Genomic DNA, 18,220 nt, shown 5'->3' on the forward strand with positions numbered 1-18,220 from the left:
CTTGGAATGACAGCCCCAATCCCCGCAGCTGACAGACCTCACCAGAAGCCGCCGTCCGTGGAGTGAACACGGAGGGCGACCCCTCATTCTGTTCAATGCATATTTTTATGGGAAATAAGAAGAAATGTATCAATAGAATTTAAAAGCAGACACCTGATTCACTGGGTGCCAAGGACTGCAAAAGAGAAAGAACGCGAGAAAGGAGCCGGGTGTCGGGCTTTCCCCGCACCAGGCCTGCTCCAAGCACTTTCGGTGCACAGCGCGCGTTTAGCTGTCCGAGAGCAACGGGGAGGGGGCGGGGCTCACTGACCATCCCGTTTTATGCATGAGGAGACAGAGGCCAGGACAGCCACTCAGCTGGTGAGCTGCAGGGGAGGACCGGAATTTGGGTCTTCCAGCCCCCACGAGACCACATCCTTATCCCTCAGCTCTGCTCTCTCCCTCCAAGCCCGAGGGCAGCAGACCCCAAACAAGGGGCGCCCCAAAGGCAGCGCAGCCTCCAGAGGGCCCTCGTTAGGGCTCAGAGACCCGCAGGCTGGACAGGCCAGAACTACCGGGAGCCGTGTGCACAGCCTGGGGAGGCTGCAGCCCTGCCATCCCCCTCCCGCGAGGTGTGGGCCTGGCACCAGACACTCCTGTCCCGTCAGGGGAGCTGGGCCCACCCAGCAGGCCCTGAAGCCATGCTCCGGCTGCCACCCCTGTGGGTGCCTTGGGGACCCCAGCGTGGTGTTGGTTGGGGGGCAGGCTCAAGCCGGGCCTTGGCCTTCTGCCGTCTGGGTCTGTGCTCTCCCGCCTCACTCAGGAACCAGCAACACGGAGGAGCAGGACATCAAAACAACACGGAGGATGCATGGCATCCCAATGGAACCATTTCATCCCCCAGCCCTGGCTGCCTGGAGCAGTGAGAAGACTCAGTTCACCCGCTGAGAGTAAAAGCAAAGCTCTCGCCACGGCCACGGCCGACCCTGGCCCCCAGCACTCTCCCCTTAGCCAGCTCCGCTCGAGGGCATGGCTCACTGTTCCACATGCCAGACTCGCACCCACCCCAGGGCCTCTGCACGGGCCGCTCCCACTGCCCAGAAGGCTCTTCCCCCGACATCCACAAAACTCCTTCGCTCACTGTCAGGAACTTGCGGGAATGCCACCTTCTCAGGGACGTCTCCCCCATCAGCCCGTGGGAACTTTTGCCCGCGCCCCACCCCCAGCACCTCTCATGCTTCCTTCCCGCCTCTCTGCCTCCTCAGCACCCAGCACCATCTGACAGACCCCACAGTTTGTTTGACTTAGTGATCTTGTTTACCATCTGCCTCTGCCCGCTAGGACGTCGGCGAGGGGGGCTGGGGTCTGTCCTCCTGTTCACCACTGTGCCAGCCCGGAGAGCCCCGTACACAGTATGTGCTCAGTGAATAACTCTGAATCTGAGTCCCACTTACAGACAAGGGGACTGGGGATCAGACAGGGGGATGAGGTGGTCACAGAATCCGGCAGAGGCAGAGCCGGGATGCAAACCCGGCCTCAGTGGCTCCAGGCTGTGGCCTCCGGGGTTTGGGGCCTGGGGTGTCCCATGGCTACAGCCCCTGCCACAGAGCAGGAGGTCAGGCCTGCCCAAGGAGCCAGGTGGTTCTGGTGAGAGCCCCTCAGCGGAGTGGGCAGCCCAGGTCACAGCCGAGGGACCCCTCCCTCCACACCCCCCCCCTCCCCCGCCTGAGCCCCCAAGCCCCGGGCTGGGCTCAAGTGCTCTCTCAGGCCTAGCAGGCCCTGGGAACAAACACCACTTTGTAGCCAGGAGTCAGAGGACAGTGAGCCTTGGGAGGTTGGGGCAGCTTCCTGCCCCCCAAAATCTGCACTCAAGCCTACCATGCGCCCCAGCCCTGACTATAAGGGCTCGCGGTTAGTGGAGGGTGAACAAGGCTCCCAGGAGCAAGATGGACACAGCTGGGGTATGGGCCTGAGAAAGGACTCATGCAGAGGGGAGTCCATCACGGGCAGAGCAAGGGCACTGGGCAGTGAGTCCCACAGACCCCACCCCACGCCTGCCCTTACTGAGGAGCACGCGAGTGGCCTGTCTTCTCAGGGCCTCAGCCTTCTCTGCAAGACGTGGAGGATGTATGGAGTGGCCACTTGTTGGCTGCCCCTCTCCCTCCACTCTGAAGGGCCACATGAGCAGACCTGGCTAATTAGAGGCTCAGTGATGGGTCAAGGGTGGGCATGTGATCCAAGCTGGGCGAATGAGAGCAGGCATGTGCTGTAACTACTGCAAAGAGGTTCTCTGTCCTTAGGGATGACTGAGCTGGTTGATCTTAAGCTTGAAGGTGCTAGAGGCCCTCTGGGCACCTCAAGGAGAGTCGAGTCTACCTGGAAATGAAGTTCACCTGAAGAGAAACAGAGACCTGCCGTCCTAATGAGGTGGACTGAGCACCCGGATCCTGCTGCACCTGAAGCTCCATCTTTGGACTTTTCTTAAAAAGAGTACTCAGTACTGACATGAGCTAAGGCAGATGTGATCATGAGGCTCTGTGACCTGGGGAGAAGACCAGGGCAGGGGCTATAGTGGTGAGGGTGGGGGTCAAGTAAGTCACCAGAGAGAGAAAAGGCCAGGGAGATCATGAAGGCCTTGAATGCCAGGATAAGGAGCTGTGATCAGATTTGAGTTTTAGCAAGTTCCCTCCCACGGCAACAGGGGCAGGGAGTGGAGGGGGTGTGGAGGCCAGGAGGCCAGGAGGCCAGGGAGGAGACCCGGCCCAGCTAGAGCTGAGGCCCATGACAGGAAGAAGACACCTCCCTGGCAGGGCCCAGGCGAGGTCTCGGGACACCACTGCTCTTGCGGCTCTGACCTCTGCAGGATGAGGTGAGCCCACTCACCAGGGCCTCAGGCTGAGAGGACAGCGTACCCAGGCCCAGAAGGCAGTGCCTCCATTTACAGTATGGTCGCCAGGACAGAGCAGGGGCAGAGACCACATGGGGTCGAATCCCAGCTCTGCTACTTCTGGCTGTGTAGCCTTGGACAGTCACTTGACACCTCCATGCCTCAGTTTCCCCAACCATAAAATGGGGAGAATCATAGTACTGAACTCGCGGAGTTGTGAGGGTTAAATGAGAAAATGCGCAGAGAGCTTAGAACAGAGCCCAGCACAGAGTAAGACCCCAAGCTGTCAGCTCCTGTTATTATTCGAGTTACTATCCTCTGGGGGCCTGGGGGTGCTCCTGCCCTGTCCCCCACATGGGTGGGGAGGCGCGTGCCTTAATTCACGGAGCCCTCGGAAGCAAGGTGTGGGGAACTCTCGGAAGCAGGGTGTGGAGAGCTCTGCTGGAAAACTCTGCTGGGCGTCAACCCCGGCTCAGCCAGTGCCTCACAGCTGTGGCGCCTTGGGCGGGCCACTGCCTCTCTCTGAGCCTCAGATTCCTCATCTGTCCGCTGGGGCCACAGTCCCTACCCCTGGAGCTGTTGCGGGGAGGTAATCTCAAGAGTGTGTCAAGAGGGGCCAGCCCCGTGGACGAGTGGTTAAGTTCGCGTACTCCACTCCACTTCAGCGGCCCAGGGTTTCCTCAGTTTGGATCCTGGGTGCGGACGTGGCACCACTCATCGGGCCATGCTGAGGCGGCGTCCCACATGCCACAACCAGAGGCACTCAACTAGAATATACAACTAGGTACTGGGGGCTTTGGGGAGAAAAAGAAGAAGGAAAAGAAAAAAGAAAATTGGCACCAGACGTTAGCTCAGGTGCCAATCTTAAAAAAATAAAAGAAAAATTTTTTAAAAAGTACGTGTCAAGAGTGTGGGAGGGGATCTACGGGGCGGCCCCAGGGTGCCAAACGGAAGATGACCCAGTCCTGGCTCCTGACAAGCTCCCTGTCAGTCCAGCAGGCTGAGGCTGGAGAGACAGATGGATGGACGAACAAACAGACAGAGCAACCACCTCTGCCCCAGAGCCTCTCCCCAGGTCCCAGCCCGGGGCCCACCCAGGAAGGTGGCAGCTATGCGGCACCTGCCCCACCATGTTCCCAGACCCCCAGGGCTCACCAGCCAGATCCCAGGCAGGGACTTCCGGCTTCTGTGTCCTGCCGCCAGGCCCAGCCTCCCGCCGGCCCAGGAGCTCCCTTACCACCCTGACCTCGGCCTTCGCTCTCCCCGCTCTGGGCAGCGCGCACTCCCACCAGCTCAGGCAGAGGCAGGATGCGCCTCCCTGGGGCGCTGCCCTCTGGAACTTCAAACCCGCCTGCTGCCCGTGCTGGGCCTGCTGGGCCGGCAGGACAGCAGCCAGGGCCAGACGGACAGCTGTCCCCCTGCCCACCCTGGTCAGGTGTCCCGCCCCAGCACCCTCTCCAAACCCTGGGTCCCCGGGGAGCGGCAGTCCCTCTCTCTGGGCAGCAGTCCCAGAGGGATGAGAGGGCTCAGCCCCGACCTCTGCCTGCAGGTCCCTCATTACTTACCCGCCTCTCCAGGGGTCTCCCGGCTGAGCCCACACAGCATGTCTGCTATTGTCTCCCCAAGCCCACTGACTCCCTCGGGAGCCACGCTGCTTGGCCCCGCCCTCGCCCTCCCCAGGGAGGGGCTGTGGGAGCCAAGCTCACAGCTCCCACTGGCTGGGCACCGAGTCCACCCACTGCAGCGGGTGGCTCTCTGCTTAAAGGGGACACGGCCGTGTCCAACACCCCTCACCCCCACGGTCTGAGTCTGGGAGGGAGATCTTTGAAGACAGTGCATCTGGGGCCTCCCCCGAGGCCCCCGGGCAGACAGAGCCCCAGGTCCAGTTCTTCTCCTAACTTGTGCTGGGACTTTGGTAAAGGATTGCCCTTCCCAGGCCTCAGTTTCTCCATCCGCAAGAGGGGAACAGTGCATTCCAAACTCTTTTTTTAAGTAGTATATTCCAACAGAACCTTGCACAAAATTGCAGGATGTAAACCGGATAAAGCACAGCTGATGGACGACGCTAGGGCGGCTGCAGGTCTCAGGCGAGAAACCCTCATGCTTAGAGCCGCCGGGGCCTCCCACTGACACTCCAGCTACCCCCCAGGCCTCAGGTTCCTGAGCCCAACAGCCTGCCACACGGAGCGCCCCACCCCACCCCAGCTTTTGGGGAAGACCGAGCAAGCTGGGCAGAGGATCTGCCCGCCTCTGGGCTTGATGGGCAGGGGCAACTGGTCCCAACTCCAGCCCCAGCTGGGCCTCAGCCCTGCGCCTCCTGGACTGCTCCCCGCCAGCTCAGGACTGACCCGGACAACCTGACAGACAGCCAGGGTCCCTCCTCCAGCTCTCTAGCGGTCCCAGTTGTCCATCCCACCAAAGTGTGTTGGCACCAACTGAGGGCCAAACACCATGTCGGTGCTGGGAGAGGGGTGGGTGACAGCAGCGCGGGCGTCAACAGCCTGCACAACGACACACTGCAGCCGGCGGGATGCAGCAGCGAATACAGACGACAGCCCGGCTCCCGGAGTTCTGGTGCGTGCAAACAAGGAGGCTCAAATTTGCTCCGTGTCAGTCAGTGAGCGAGAGACTGCAGCCCAGCGGCTAGGGACTGGGGGCTTCTTCTGGGTTCCCTCTTGAGCAGTGCCCCCCACCATGGAATCCAACCCAAAATTCCTAGGTCACCCACACCGGCTCTTGCCAGCCCAACGCTATTGGTACCTTTGGAACAATCCAGACTCTAAATTGGGGGGCGGAGGCACTTGTACCCTTGTACCCACAGATTCCTGCTCCTCCCCTCTTGCCCACTTCCCAAGGTGACTTCAGGCATGTCCCAGGGGACAGGGCCCAGGTTCCAGGCAAGGTTCCCTTGGACCAGCATTGAGGCCAAAGGTCACAGCGAGATGCCAAGGGTTTAGTCGTGGGAGGTCTGGCGAGTACAGAGAGGGAGGACCTGATCCTATCCGAGCGGCATTTGCCAGAACTGGCCTGCAGGGGAGGGGGCGCAGGCTCTCGACGTGCCCACGGTGCCGGGTGACGGTCAGCAAGCGGCTCGCAGTGAGGGCGCAGACCATCACCTGGGCACAGAGGCCTCCGAGGCAGCCCGGGCGCCACCCCAGGCAGGAAGGGATACGGTCCTTCTCGGTGTGTGAACTGCTCTTAACAGACCTTTGCCCCCCCATTTACAGCCCCCTCAGGCAGGAGGGCTGCGTGGCCTTCAGAGTCACACCCAGCCCCTTTTGCAAGAAAACACCTGCTCACACACAGCATTTAAGGGAGAGCGAAGACAGCCAGTTGGGAGCCGCGCCCTGCGCCTGCCTCTCGCCACCTCTCTGGGTTCACTACTGTGAATGAGAAGCTCTGGGAAAGGTCACGCCGTGGGTTGTGGGAGAGCTGCCGTGCAGCGTTTCTCTGGGTGCCTGCGATGCTGGGATGCTGGGACCCAGACGTAAGGGGACAGGTGGGAAACAGCGTCTGCCCTCTGCCCTCAGCCCACGAAGCACATTTTCATTTGATTTTATCCAAGAGTATGTTTGGAAGCAACTGTTAGTTCATTTGGGAACAAGGCAGGCTTTAAATAAACATTTGGCACAGAAAGGTTGAGTCACTTGCCCAAGGTCACTCAGCTCTAAGGGTGGAGCCAGGTTCACACCACAGAGGTCTGGTGCCGGCACTGCTGCTCTTAAAGGTGCCACCATGGGCCTCTCAAGATTTCACGGGTTTGTCAAGGGGTCCAGGAGTGCAGATGAGGAGCAGTTAGCTCTGCTGGGGGTCCACGGAAGAGGGGTTTGTGAGCCTATCTTTGAAGGATGGGAAGAATGCGCCAAAGGGGAAAGCCACTGCAGGTGTGTGTCCACGGTCCAGCCCCAGAGACTATTGAGGAGGCCAGACAGGAGGTGGAAGGTCTCCTGGAGTCTCCATCCACCAAGTGCTGTCCGCGCACCAGCAGCCTCGGCACACCCGGAGGTCACCAGCAAGGCAGCCTCTCAGGCCCCACCCAGGCTGCTGGATCCGAATCCACGTTTCCACACGCTCCCCGGGGACGCAGATGAAGCTTGAGAAGCGCTATATTAGGAGTCTGGCTGGCATCCCGCAGGCAACAGGAGCCCAGGACGGTTGCAGAGAGGGGGGTAGAAGGCTCTGGAGGGACCTCTGACCCGAGCACCACCCAAGGGAGAAGGCGGCAGGGCCTGGGAACACGCCGCAGGGCCCCTCCTGGAGCTGAGAGCGGGTGAAGCTGCTGCTCAGCCCAGTTCCAAAGATGACCCTTCCTGTCCAACGCTGCCAAACCTCAGGGACGTGCAGGAAGAGGGACAGATTGCTGGGCAGCACGGCGGCTAGAAGCCTGGCCTGTGAGGGGCCTGGGCCACCAGTGGCTCCCGGTCACAGCATTCGCTCCAGGTTTCCAGAGCTGTGGATGGCCCGTGAGCAGCGACTGGGCAGCCTGGGAGAGGCGGCAGGGCCACTGAGCTGGCGGGCAGCCCCTCCATGGTCAGGAGAGACCCTGACACCTCCACATCCTTAGGTTTTGTGAGACAGTTGAAGGATGGATTGCTGTGTGACCTGGGGCACATGTCCAAACCTCTCTGAACCTCAGCTTCCTCAGTTGCACAATGGGAATAACAAAAGCAGCCACCCCCTGGGTTTGGGGAGACCATGTGCTACTGAGTCAGAAAGCATTCATCCTTCCACTTTCCCGCCAAGAGGCTCACACCAACACCCTGAACAGACCTGAGAGGCAGGACGTCACAGTGGTTAAGCACACAGGTCAGGCACACCCAGGCTCCAATCCCGGCTCTGCCGCCCACAAGCCGTGACCCCTGGCGAGTCACTGCGGTCTAAGCCTCAGCTTCCCCACCCGGAGGAGCGAGGGGCAGAGGCCTTGGACGGGCTTTGCAGACTGCGACTGTCCAGCACACACTCAAGACCTCTTCCCCACACAGGGCCAGGCCTGCAGGGCCCTCCTAGGTGTCTCTTCACGGGACACCGCTGTTGGGACAGTCTCTGGTGTGTGGGGCTGTCCCTCATACTCCAGGACTCCCGGTGTCCCTGGTCCCTGCCCACCCAGGGGCAGTGACCCCCGAAAGTCGAAACCAAGCAACCCCACTACTGCACAGATGGGAAACTGAGACCCAGGGAGGCCCGTGTCTGAGGACCCCCAGCGCAGAGGGGGCCGGGACTCCAGCCTCCATCCTGCTCAGGTCCCTGGCTGAGTCCATCATTAACCACAGGCGAGCTGTGTCCTGAGCCTGCTGGAGGCCCTGAGTGACAGCCGGAAATGAAGTCTGGGCAGGAAGGAGGCAGAGATGGTGATCCGAGGACAAGAGAGATAAAACCTTTATTGCTGTTCAGTTGCTCCTTCCTCCCTCCCCGCTCACACCAGCGGGGGGCCAGGCCAGGACATCTGCTCCTCCCACCCTCCACCTAGGTGTCAAACGTTCCCATAAGATGGGCATTATTGTCCCCCTTGAAAGATGGGGAAACTGAGTCCCGGGCCATGACTCCACTGGCCACAGGTGAGGGGCACTAGTGACCCCCTCAAGGGTGCTGTTTGGCTGTGGCCCTCACTTCAGCCGGCTGCCCCATATCCCCCGCCCAGCGCCCCTTGCCTGACCTCAGGGCAGGCTGGAGAGAGCTTCCGGGTAAGGCCAGCCCAGTGGGCGCTCCCAGGCTGCGGCCCCAGACCAGCACTGTCCCTTGCTGCCGCCCTCCTCCAGCCCTGGAGGGCGAGGGGCACACAAGGCCAGGGGGCTCCGGTGGCTGCCGGAGCCAAGGCCGGCAGGCTGTGCGCAGACCAGGGAGGAAGCCCGGCTGGCCGAGTGCACATCCAGACATGGGCCAGAGGGACTACGGAGCGAGCAGGGTGTCCCCAGCTGCTGCTCCTGGGGAGTCTCTGGGAATCCTGACTGGGGAGGGTTGAGGAGCCACAGGACCAGACCTGGATGGGGCAGCTCCTCAGGCCTCCCTCTTGGCCTCCATGCTCCCCTTGACACCTGCAATGGCTTCCCTCCTAGAGGAGGGACACAGGGCCACAGTCATGCAGGGGGCCTCTCTGAGCCTCAGGCTCCTCCTCTAAAGTGTGGATGAAGTTGTCCGTCCGCAGAGGGTTTCTCTTGAGAAGCTCAGTGAATAAACAGAACACCTGGAAAACTGTTGAATGCAGGGCACGTGGAGGTGACTGTCTCTCTGGTAACTCGCTCACTCAAAGAATGTTTATCATGCACCCACTATCTGCCAGAAACTAAGCTGGGCCCGGGGTCGTCAAGTGAGCAAAGAAGAGGCAGAGCCCACCTCTGGGGCTGCAGTCTAGGGGAGGGCAGAGGTCAAAGGAGAAAACATGCGGACACAGGTGTGTAACCGAGATGGTGCTGAGGGGAGTGGGGACACCCGCTCTGAGACAAGAGGAGGGGGAGCAGAGGGCGGCCCCTGGTGCCGTGGCTGTCTGGGGAGGGCGGGGGCGCTCGGCTGGAGAGGAGTGGGAGTGGGCTCAGGGAGCCCCTGGAGGGCCTGAGGGACCTGACTTGTTTCCAAACGGTGGCAGGAGGGAACGGGCTACGGGGTCAGCATGGCATGGCGTGGGGGGGCGGGGACCAGAAGGGAGGAAAGGGGCCAGGCACCTCAGAGGCAGGAAACCTGGAACCCAATTTTGTCTGCGCCTCAGGCCAGCCCCCTCCTGCCCTGAGCCTCAGGTTCCCCTTCAGTTGAACATCAGAGCCCTTTTGGAAGGACGGCCTGCAGTGGAGGCGGGAGAGGTCAGACAGCACAGACTCAGGATGCGCCTTGATGCAGAACAAGAAAGAGGAAACGGCCTCAACTACGAGCAGACACCAGGAACGAGATCGGGACCGACGAGCCCCCACTGACTCTCAGAAAGGCCAAGATGAGACATGCAGACAGAACCAGGCGCTGGGGAGCATGGGGGATGGGGCGTCACAGGCCCTGTGGGGGTAAACTGAGGCAGCTATGCCCATGCTGTGACCCAGCACCCTCACTCCTGGCAGTTATCAAAGAGTGATTCCCGCCTTGGGTCCCTAAGGGGGAATGTTGTTGGAAGGTGACCGGGGTCTCCATCCTGGGGGAGGGGACGGGTAACGCGTGGTGGGCGCGCCCCACGGAACAGGACACAGCTCTCAGAAGCACAGCCACGTGGATGGATTCAGAAAACATAGTGTCAAGTTAAAGGCAGAAAGAAGGAGAATGAGAAAAGGGAAGGAGGAGGAAGGAAGGAAGGGAGAGACAGAGGAAGAATGAGACGGTCCCTGTAATATCATTTGTATGAATTAAAAACACACACCGAGCTCTCACTCACACGCAGCCAGGGCTCATGCGTGCGTGAAGACCTACTTCACAGAGCGACAGTTTCGAGGGAGGTAACCGGGAGTGGGGACAGGGCAGGAAGGAGAAAACATAAGATAAAACAGAGCCAGAGCGGGTGCTAGGCTGGCCCAGGACCATGTGTGCTAGGAGCTGAGGAATTCAGCTCAACCCCCAGAGCCTGGGGTTAAAAATAAAAAACCAACAGTGCCTCGGATGGAAAGTTAAGAAGTTGGAGCTCTCTCTTGAAAGCGCTGGGAGCCATGAAAGAGTTTAGAGGGAGAGAGGGATGAGGTCAGCCAAGTGCCTTAGAAAACTGACCTGCCTGGGCACTGAGAGTCCCTGGGCTGGGACCGGGGTCAGCCCTCAGCCACCCTCCTCCCTACATCTGCTCCAACTCTGCCCACCCGCCCTGGTGCTGCCTTTCAAGCAAAACATGAAAGAGAAAAACATGAGAATAAATGGGCAAGTAGTCAGGGTTCAGCCCTGGGAAAGAGCAGCATCAAGCGTCCCAATCTCAAGATGTCCATGTGGCCATGGCAGCAGCCCTGCCCTGCCCCGCCCTGAGCACGGAGGCAAGAGGCCGGGGTTCGAGGCCCAGCCACTGCTCACACAGCACCTACTCCATGCTGAGAACGTTATACATAACATCAGGACACCAGCGTCTCCTGTGGAAGGGACTGCGCCCCAATGGACCTGATAGAGCTCAACCTGAACAAAGGGCGCCAGAGGCAGGGCAGCCCAGAGGAAGTCAGGGAGAGGTGCCTGGTAGAGGTGGTGTTTGAGCTAAGCCTGGAGGGACAAAGGAAGCAAACACTCAAAGATGAGGCGGGAAGGGCCTTCCAGGCAGAGGGAACAGCCCGGGCAAAGCGGGGAGGTGGGAGGGTGTGGAGTATGTGTAGGGAAGGCACCAGCCAGCATGAAGAGCAGGCAGGCTGGACAGGCAGCTGGGGTGGGTCCCGGCAGACAGCGAGGTCTGCGTCAGAGGAGAGTGCACTGAATGGGGCCTGCCTGGCACTGTGGCCGCCATGTGGACAACATTCAGGGAGGGGCAGGGTCTCCTGAGCCCCCTCCAATGAGACGCTGGGGGCATGGGGCACAGCCGGCTTGTGTGGCTGCTCCCGGACGAGCTGCCCTGAGGAGCGAGGAGGGGCTGGAGCCTCTGCACATGGCAGTCAGGACACAGCGACGCCCCCTTGCGGCTGGTGATCGACAAGGCTCTGGGAGGGGGGCCCAGCCCGCATCCTGTGGAGCAGAGACCAAGGGCCCGGCCTTGAGCCCAGGTTCCACCTTGGGGCTAACGCTGTACCCGGGATCCCACCATCCACCCTCCAGATCAAGCATTACCAGACATCCAAATGAAAATGGCCCAGAGAAGGGGAAGGAGCTAACATTTACGGACCGCCTACTGGGTACTCAGACTTTATTATGTAGTGTCTCATAAAATCTTTCAAGAGCCCTGTGGGGTGGGCACTGCTGCTCCCATCTTACAGAGAAGAAACTGAGGCCCAGAGAGGGGAAGGGACTTGGCCACGGCCCCCAGCTGGGATGGGCTGAGGGTCAGATCGCCAGAATCCAGTGCTCCATCCTCAGCTCCTTTACACGGGCTCTTCTCTCTGCCTGGAACTCCCTTCCCCCTTGCCCCTTAGAACCCAACCTAATGCGGCCTCTACCAAGAAGCCCACCCTGACTCTGCCAGGTAGGTCCCCTTTCCTCTCCCAGCCTTTCCTCCAATGTATTTGCTCACCTGTTCTTTTCCATTAAATGGGGGACCCTCGATTGTCTTGCTCACTGGTTTCAACCCTATGGTTTCTGCTGTCTGGTACAGCTTGTACACCTCCACAAACGGGGAGCTCACCACTTTATGAGCAACCCACCCTACTCCTAAACACTTGTGAGGGATGAGAGTCAGTCTGTTATCCTGAGCTGGAGCCTGCCTCCCTGTGGCTCCCCCAGGCCCCCTACCCCAGGACCACCCTGCAGAGACTCAGGGGCTGTGTGTGGACCAGGTCACGGCCTCTGAGCCCGGCAGGAGAGGCCACAGCTCAGAACCTGGATGTGGCTTCAGTGGGGACCCTCTAGCTCCCCTCCCATCCCGAGGGCCTCTCCTCGGTGTGAGGCTGGAAAGACTGGGTGGCCATTCACCCCATCGCTCATACGTTCGTCTTCAATCGCCTCTGGATTTCAGCGTGCTTCTCCCCTCAGTGGCCTTGGCTTCAGGCCCAGGAGGCTGGGAGGATCACTCTCTTTACAGACGAGGAAATTGGTGTCCAGAGGAGCGTCTGGCTCCAAAGCCTTAAGCACAGTCCTGTAGACATGTTCTCAAAAGGGCTCTGTGTGACGGTTTCATCTCATTTTGTGACCTCCCAGTGGACGCGAATACTGACAGAGAACCCTGGAGTTGGGGACGAATGGAGGGACCTCAGACAGGGGATAATCCAGGAAGGCCCATCATCCAAGGACCCTGAACAGCCCAGCTCAGAACACGCCAGTGAGGTCCGGGCAGCACGTCCCCCACTGGTGGAGGGGAGTGGGGGCGCTCTGAGGGTTGGGGGCAAGCCCCAGCAGAGGCCACTTGTTTGAGAGCAAGGCTTGACCCTGAAATTTCTGGGGTCGGCTGAGGCCCCGCATCCATGGTCCCCTCGACATTGTTATGGAAGGACCACTGGGAGGTTGCCAACTCGTGACCCAACTGGCCGCCCTGCTCTGCAGCCGTGCCTCCCCTCCTCCCCCAGCACCACGCACCCAATGATTCCCAGGCTGGCAGAGCCTTCACATGCGCGGCCCGGGGAAGGCACTCTCCCTAATCCCTCGCTGCCTGGCCAATCCCGCCAGTCCTCCCAGGTGGCTCCCGCGTCCCTTCCCCCAGGAGCCTTCCCTGACCTTCCAGCTGGTTGTGCCTCACTGGGTCCCGAAAGCCCACGGGCACCCCTCACTTGTCAATTCCCTGGACGTCCCACCCTCTTCCTTGTCCGTCTACCCCTGGATGAGCCTGATACCGAAGTGGTGATGAGCATTCTCATCGGTGCCCCTAGCCTGTCGGCAGCCCCTCCTCCAGCAGCAGCACCACAGGTGCTCAGTGGGGCCCTGGTCCAAGGCCCGGCTCCACTCTGACTGGCCGGCTGACCTTGAGCAACGCTGGCCTCAACCTCCCCATGTGCAAAATGGGGGACATGTGTGGCCTCCAGAGGCCACCTCAGCCCCGACCTCCCAGCCTAGGACCCCCACCTCAGTCCCCAGCATGGGCCCCAGATGACCCAAGCTGTTTCCAAACCTCAAACAGAGCTTCCTTGACAGACCCATCCTGCAGATGGGGCGCCGAGACGCAGCGAGGCTCAGGGACCTCCCCCAAGGCCACCCGCAGGGACCCCGGCTGCCCCAGTTGTGTGGCTGCGAGAGGTCGCCGGGTATGCGCCCCGCCTCGCCCACCCACCTGCCCACACATCTGCGTATGAGTCACCATCACCTCGGCCAAGACACCAAAGTGTGGGGGCTGGAGCGACAAGGTCAGCCCAAGGAGAGCGAGGGGGGCTGGGGGAAGCGGCAAAGAGCCTTCCAGCCACGGAGAGCAGAGTCGGGGTGGGAGGCACAGAAGGGAAACTGAGACCAGGAGGGGCAGGGACCTGCTCAAGGACCACAGAGAGTGGAGTCGGCCTCAGTCCCCTGTCTGATGGACCTTCTTTCCACTCCATCAGGCCGTCTCCCCAGGGACGCAGACAGGGCTGGCAGCCTTCACAATTATCTGGGCAATTAAGTCAGGCAGATGGTCCTGCTAGACTGAACGCTCAAGCCGACAAACGGGACGATGCTGGGACGTTGGCTGACGAGCTCGGCACTGGTGCTGCTGGGTGAAATGTGCCACTGGGACCTTCACTCACAGTGTGTGCCGGGATCAGAGGGCATCCGGCCTGTCCTGCTCAGTCGTGCCAGACCCTGTGAGAGGGACACAGGCTGCGGCATGGACAGAGGTGGTGGCCTGGTGGGGAGGGCAAGAGACTCTGTCCTGAGAGAGATGGGGGTGCTCAGCCTGGCGGGGCAAACTTGGGAGCCCCAACGCTGTCTCTGCAGGGCTGTCCTGGGGCAGGGGGAGCAGAGGGAAGGCAGAGAACCTTGGGGGAGCCTGGGGAAGACAGACGGGGGCCGCATACCAGGGATGCCACAGAGGGGCCCCCTGCTGCTGGCGGGGAGGCCAGGTAAATGACCACTGAGAGACGGCTCTGTAGTGAGACCCTGGGGCTCGGAAGTCAGCCGGGGGTGGGGGACAGACTCCACCACTTCCTTCCCCCCTGTGTGACCCCGGGAAAGTCACTTCCTGTGTGAGCATCCGTTTCCCACCTGCAAAAGAGTGATTTAGTTCACCGTTCACGGGGCTGTTGTGCGGATGAGAAAGTAGACGGGAAGTAGCATACAGCAGGTGCCCAATAAATGCTTGGGGAACAAAGAACAGGTCCAGAGGCTTGCTCCAGGCTGCCGGATTCCAAGAACAATTCCAGGGATGGGTTTATCCCTAGCTCCTTGATAAAGGAAGAAATCCCGCTGCTGAGACGCTACAGCTGAACTTCTGGTGCCCCTGCTGAGGAGGGCCGAGGCCTGGGAGTGGGTGCCATTTGGGCACTGAGGGGGGGTCAGATCTAAGACCCTGCCGCCGCTGCAGTGTGAGAAATGCCAGGAAGCAGACGTATGTGGAGGCGAGCCGGAGACAATGGGAAGTCTCCTTGCAGAGGGCGAGGGAATGGATAATGCAGGGCAGACGCATCGGGGGCCTGTGCACCGGCCGTGGCCTCTGCCAGCCACGCTCCCCCCCTGGATAGCTGCGTGGCTCCCCCTCACCTCCACCAGGGCTTTGCCCGAATGCCACCTTCTCAGCGTGGCCTTCCCCGAACACCCCATTACCCACACGCCACCCCCCCCCCACGCCCCCACGCCCCGCACTCTCCCCACAGCACTCGCCACCACTGCCGACTTTCCTTACTTGTCTTGCTCCCTGGCTGTCATGCCTCCTGGAATGTCGCCCCCATGAGGGCAGGGACTTTTGTCAGTCTTGTTCCCTGTTCTACCCCCAGGGCCGAGAAGAGTACCTGGCCCATAATAGGTACTCAATCGATATGTGCTGAGTGAGTGAACAGCACAGGGTATTATGCTGCCTCACCCTCCATCGATTCTGCCCACCCTACAGCCCTGGCTCCTCACCTCTCTCCTGGACCCCAGCACAGCCTCCTCCCTGCAGCCCCGCCTGTGGTCCGCAGAGTGGCCAGAGATTATTCCAATACTCAAAGCTACTCCTCCACTCTCTCCTGCTCAAGGACATTCCATGGCTCCCACTGACCCCAGGAGAGAGTCCAAGCTCCACAGCCTCTCGCCTCCTCTGTCCTGGTTCCCTTCTCCCCCGACACTCTCCACTCTGATTCAAGTTCTCAGTTCTGTGAGGCAAACCTTGCAAGCCTCCAGGCATTTGTACAAGCTGTTCCTTTTGCCCGGAAAACTCCTACTCATCCTTAAAGACTTCAGCCTGCGAGCTTTCCCTAACTGTTCTCAAGCAAAATCATTGCTTCCTTCTCCAGGCACCTATTGGGCCCCCTACCCTGACCCCACTGAAGCCCTGACACCATCTATACATCATTTCTGCCCTGATCTGAGCTCTCTGCATCAGGAACCACAAGTGATTCCTTTCTGGGGCTGTGACACCTAACACTTTAAAAATATCACCAATATTTTACAATTTAAAAATATTTTTGCAGCTGCCCAGTGAGTTAATTCAATATTAACCCCATTTTACAGATGGGCAAACTGAGGCCCAGAGTGGTGAAGGCACTTGCCCTGGCTGCACAGCTGGATTTACGCCCAGCGGTTGACTCCAGGGCCTGTGGCCTGCGCTGCGTATCCTGCCTCCCTCACATCAACACACGTGAAATGAAAGCTCTCACTCTCAATTAAAGGCAACCATTTTACGCCCCCGTCCCCCGAGGCCGGAGCACGGCTGGTCCAGCACGGGGGTATCAGGGTCAGGCCAGCTCCGTAGGCCCCTCCCCTCCTGAGCCTCGTGTCCTCACTGTCCAGGTGGGGACAATGGTGGCCACGGTGGGGACCACCTGAGACGGGCCGGAGGTGAGCAGTGAGCGCCGGGCACCGCAGAGCTGATCCCCTCCCTGTGCCAGGTGCCATTCTGCCTCTGCGGCCTGTGGCTAGAGCCGGGGCCAGCGAGGCCAGGCAGGGGGGGCTGCTCCTAGATTTGAGCAAAGTCTCGAATTCCAGTCTTGGGGACGCGGGCGGGGCTGCGGATGGCCCTGTGGCCCAGGGACTCCCCTTAAGCCATCGCACGGTGAGAAACTGGGGGTCTTACCCAGGAAAGATGGGGAATACGAAGCCTGTTAGGAAACACAGGCTGGAGGTGGGGAGATGTGTGCTCAGGCACTTAAGAAAGTCTCGGGGAGAAGACAGAAGAGACTCCTCCCGCTCCCCGGATCTCGAACCCTTCTCCCTGAGCTTTCACACTGTCACATGGACACACAGCCTGGGCGTGCGGGCCAGCAAGCCCCACGCGCCCCTGTCCCCCACCCCACCCCCGCAGCCCCGTAGAGCTCCAGGAGAGATGCTAGGCCAGCGCACAGGGCGCCTCAGTCCACCAGGGGGCACTCCCTCTGCCGTCTTGGCTTATTTCCCGTCAGGGGCTTGCTGGTCCCAGACACGACCACCGCGGTCCACCGTGCGTGTATGTGGGGTCGGGGGGGAGAGGAAGCAAGCAGCTGGGCTGCTGAGAGGAAGATGGAGTTCGAGATTACCAGGAGTCTACCGCGGGCCGGGCCCTGCCAACAGTCCTTCCTAATCATCACCGCCATCTAGGGAGGGTGGCTTTTCTTGGATCCGTTTTACTGATGAAGAAACTGAGGTTCTGAGTGGACCACATAGGACCTAAGAGTCAGGGGCCGGATTTGAATTCAGGTCTTTCCGGGATAACACAAGCACGTCCTGCACCTCCGAGGGGTAGAACCTGATCCACGGCATTTAGTTGGCTGTTCTCCAACCAAAGTGCAAATATGGACCAGCCCCAGACGCGTCTGTCTATCCACCCAGCCTGAGAGGATCCCAGTGGGTCCTCAGGGTCTGTTGAGCTGAGCAGGACAGTGGCCTTGATGAGTGAGGAGGCTGTGCCGGGGGTGGTCCCAACAGAGGAGTCCCTGGAAAGCCCCAAGGGAAACCCTGTTTCTGATGCTCTCCAGGTTCAGGTGCTCTGTCCCTGTGGAACAGGCCTCCAGGGACCACCAGCTGCCCGTGGGCCAGTGCAGGCCTAGAGCCCTCTGCCGCCCCACAGACCCTGCTACCCCAGGACTACTCCTCCCGATGTATGCCCCTCAGAGTCTAGAAAATGCTCACGGCACTTACGACAGCTGGCTTGAGAGAGCCCCTGGATGTCAGCCGTGCGGCCTTGGGTAAGTTACTTAACCTCTCTGCACGTCAGTTCCCCCTCTGCACAATCAGGATAAGGACAGGACCAACCTTGCAGGGCTGCTGTCAGGAATTAATGAGTGGATGCATTGCCTGGCACACAGTGCTGCTGAATTAATGTCTCTTACTGTTGTCCTTACTAACAGCATGATTCTTCTCAGTTCTGAGGTCTGAGGCACAGAGACCATGAATCCACCGCTTGCCCTCACCCCTCCAGCTTGTAGATGGAGAGATGGTGGCACAGGGAAGCCGCAGGAGGAACCCGGGTGGGGGGAGCCTGGGGGCTTGACTCCCAGCTCCCCACACTCCTCCCCACACCCACTCCCACCCCAGACTCGCCCCCACCTGGAGCCTCTCCTGGGGCCCTCTGTGCAGGATGGGACCCTCTACACGTGGCGGCTCAGCAAAGACTCAGTCTCGCTCAGGGCCAAGTCCTGCATTTGCCCACAGACCCCCTGCCCCAACTCCCCACATCCAGCCTCTGGCCCTGCACACACACACAGCACCCCTGCATGCCCAGCTCGACCGGACAACCCCATGCTCACAACAGGAAGGAAA

At 60.4% G+C, this 18,220-nt stretch overlaps 1 protein-coding gene across 9 annotated transcripts in view; it reads right to left on the minus strand.

The window, feature by feature from the left end:
• The window catches only part of GRIP2 (glutamate receptor interacting protein 2), a 98,766-nt gene that overhangs the window by 40,512 nt on the left and 40,034 nt on the right, over positions 1–18,220 (minus strand). For 2 of the 9 annotated variants that reach the window (XR_011526835.1, XM_070574639.1), the window contains exon 1: positions 4,432–4,497. The exons of 3 other annotated variants lie outside the window; for them this stretch is intronic. Coding sequence is in view for 2 of the 6 variants with exons in the window: in XM_070574640.1 (XP_070430741.1) it covers positions 4,432–4,471 (40 nt within the window). In the remaining 4 variants the exon portion in view is untranslated. Of the gene's footprint in view, positions 1–4,431; positions 4,559–18,220 lie in introns of those variants that run through there. 4 more of the 9 variants (XM_070574640.1, XM_070574638.1, XR_011526837.1 and 1 more) reach the window with 3 other exon arrangements.

This window comes from Equus przewalskii, chromosome 15 (assembly GCF_037783145.1).
Source record: "Equus przewalskii isolate Varuska chromosome 15, EquPr2, whole genome shotgun sequence".
NCBI classification, from domain to species: domain Eukaryota; kingdom Metazoa; phylum Chordata; class Mammalia; order Perissodactyla; family Equidae; genus Equus; species Equus przewalskii.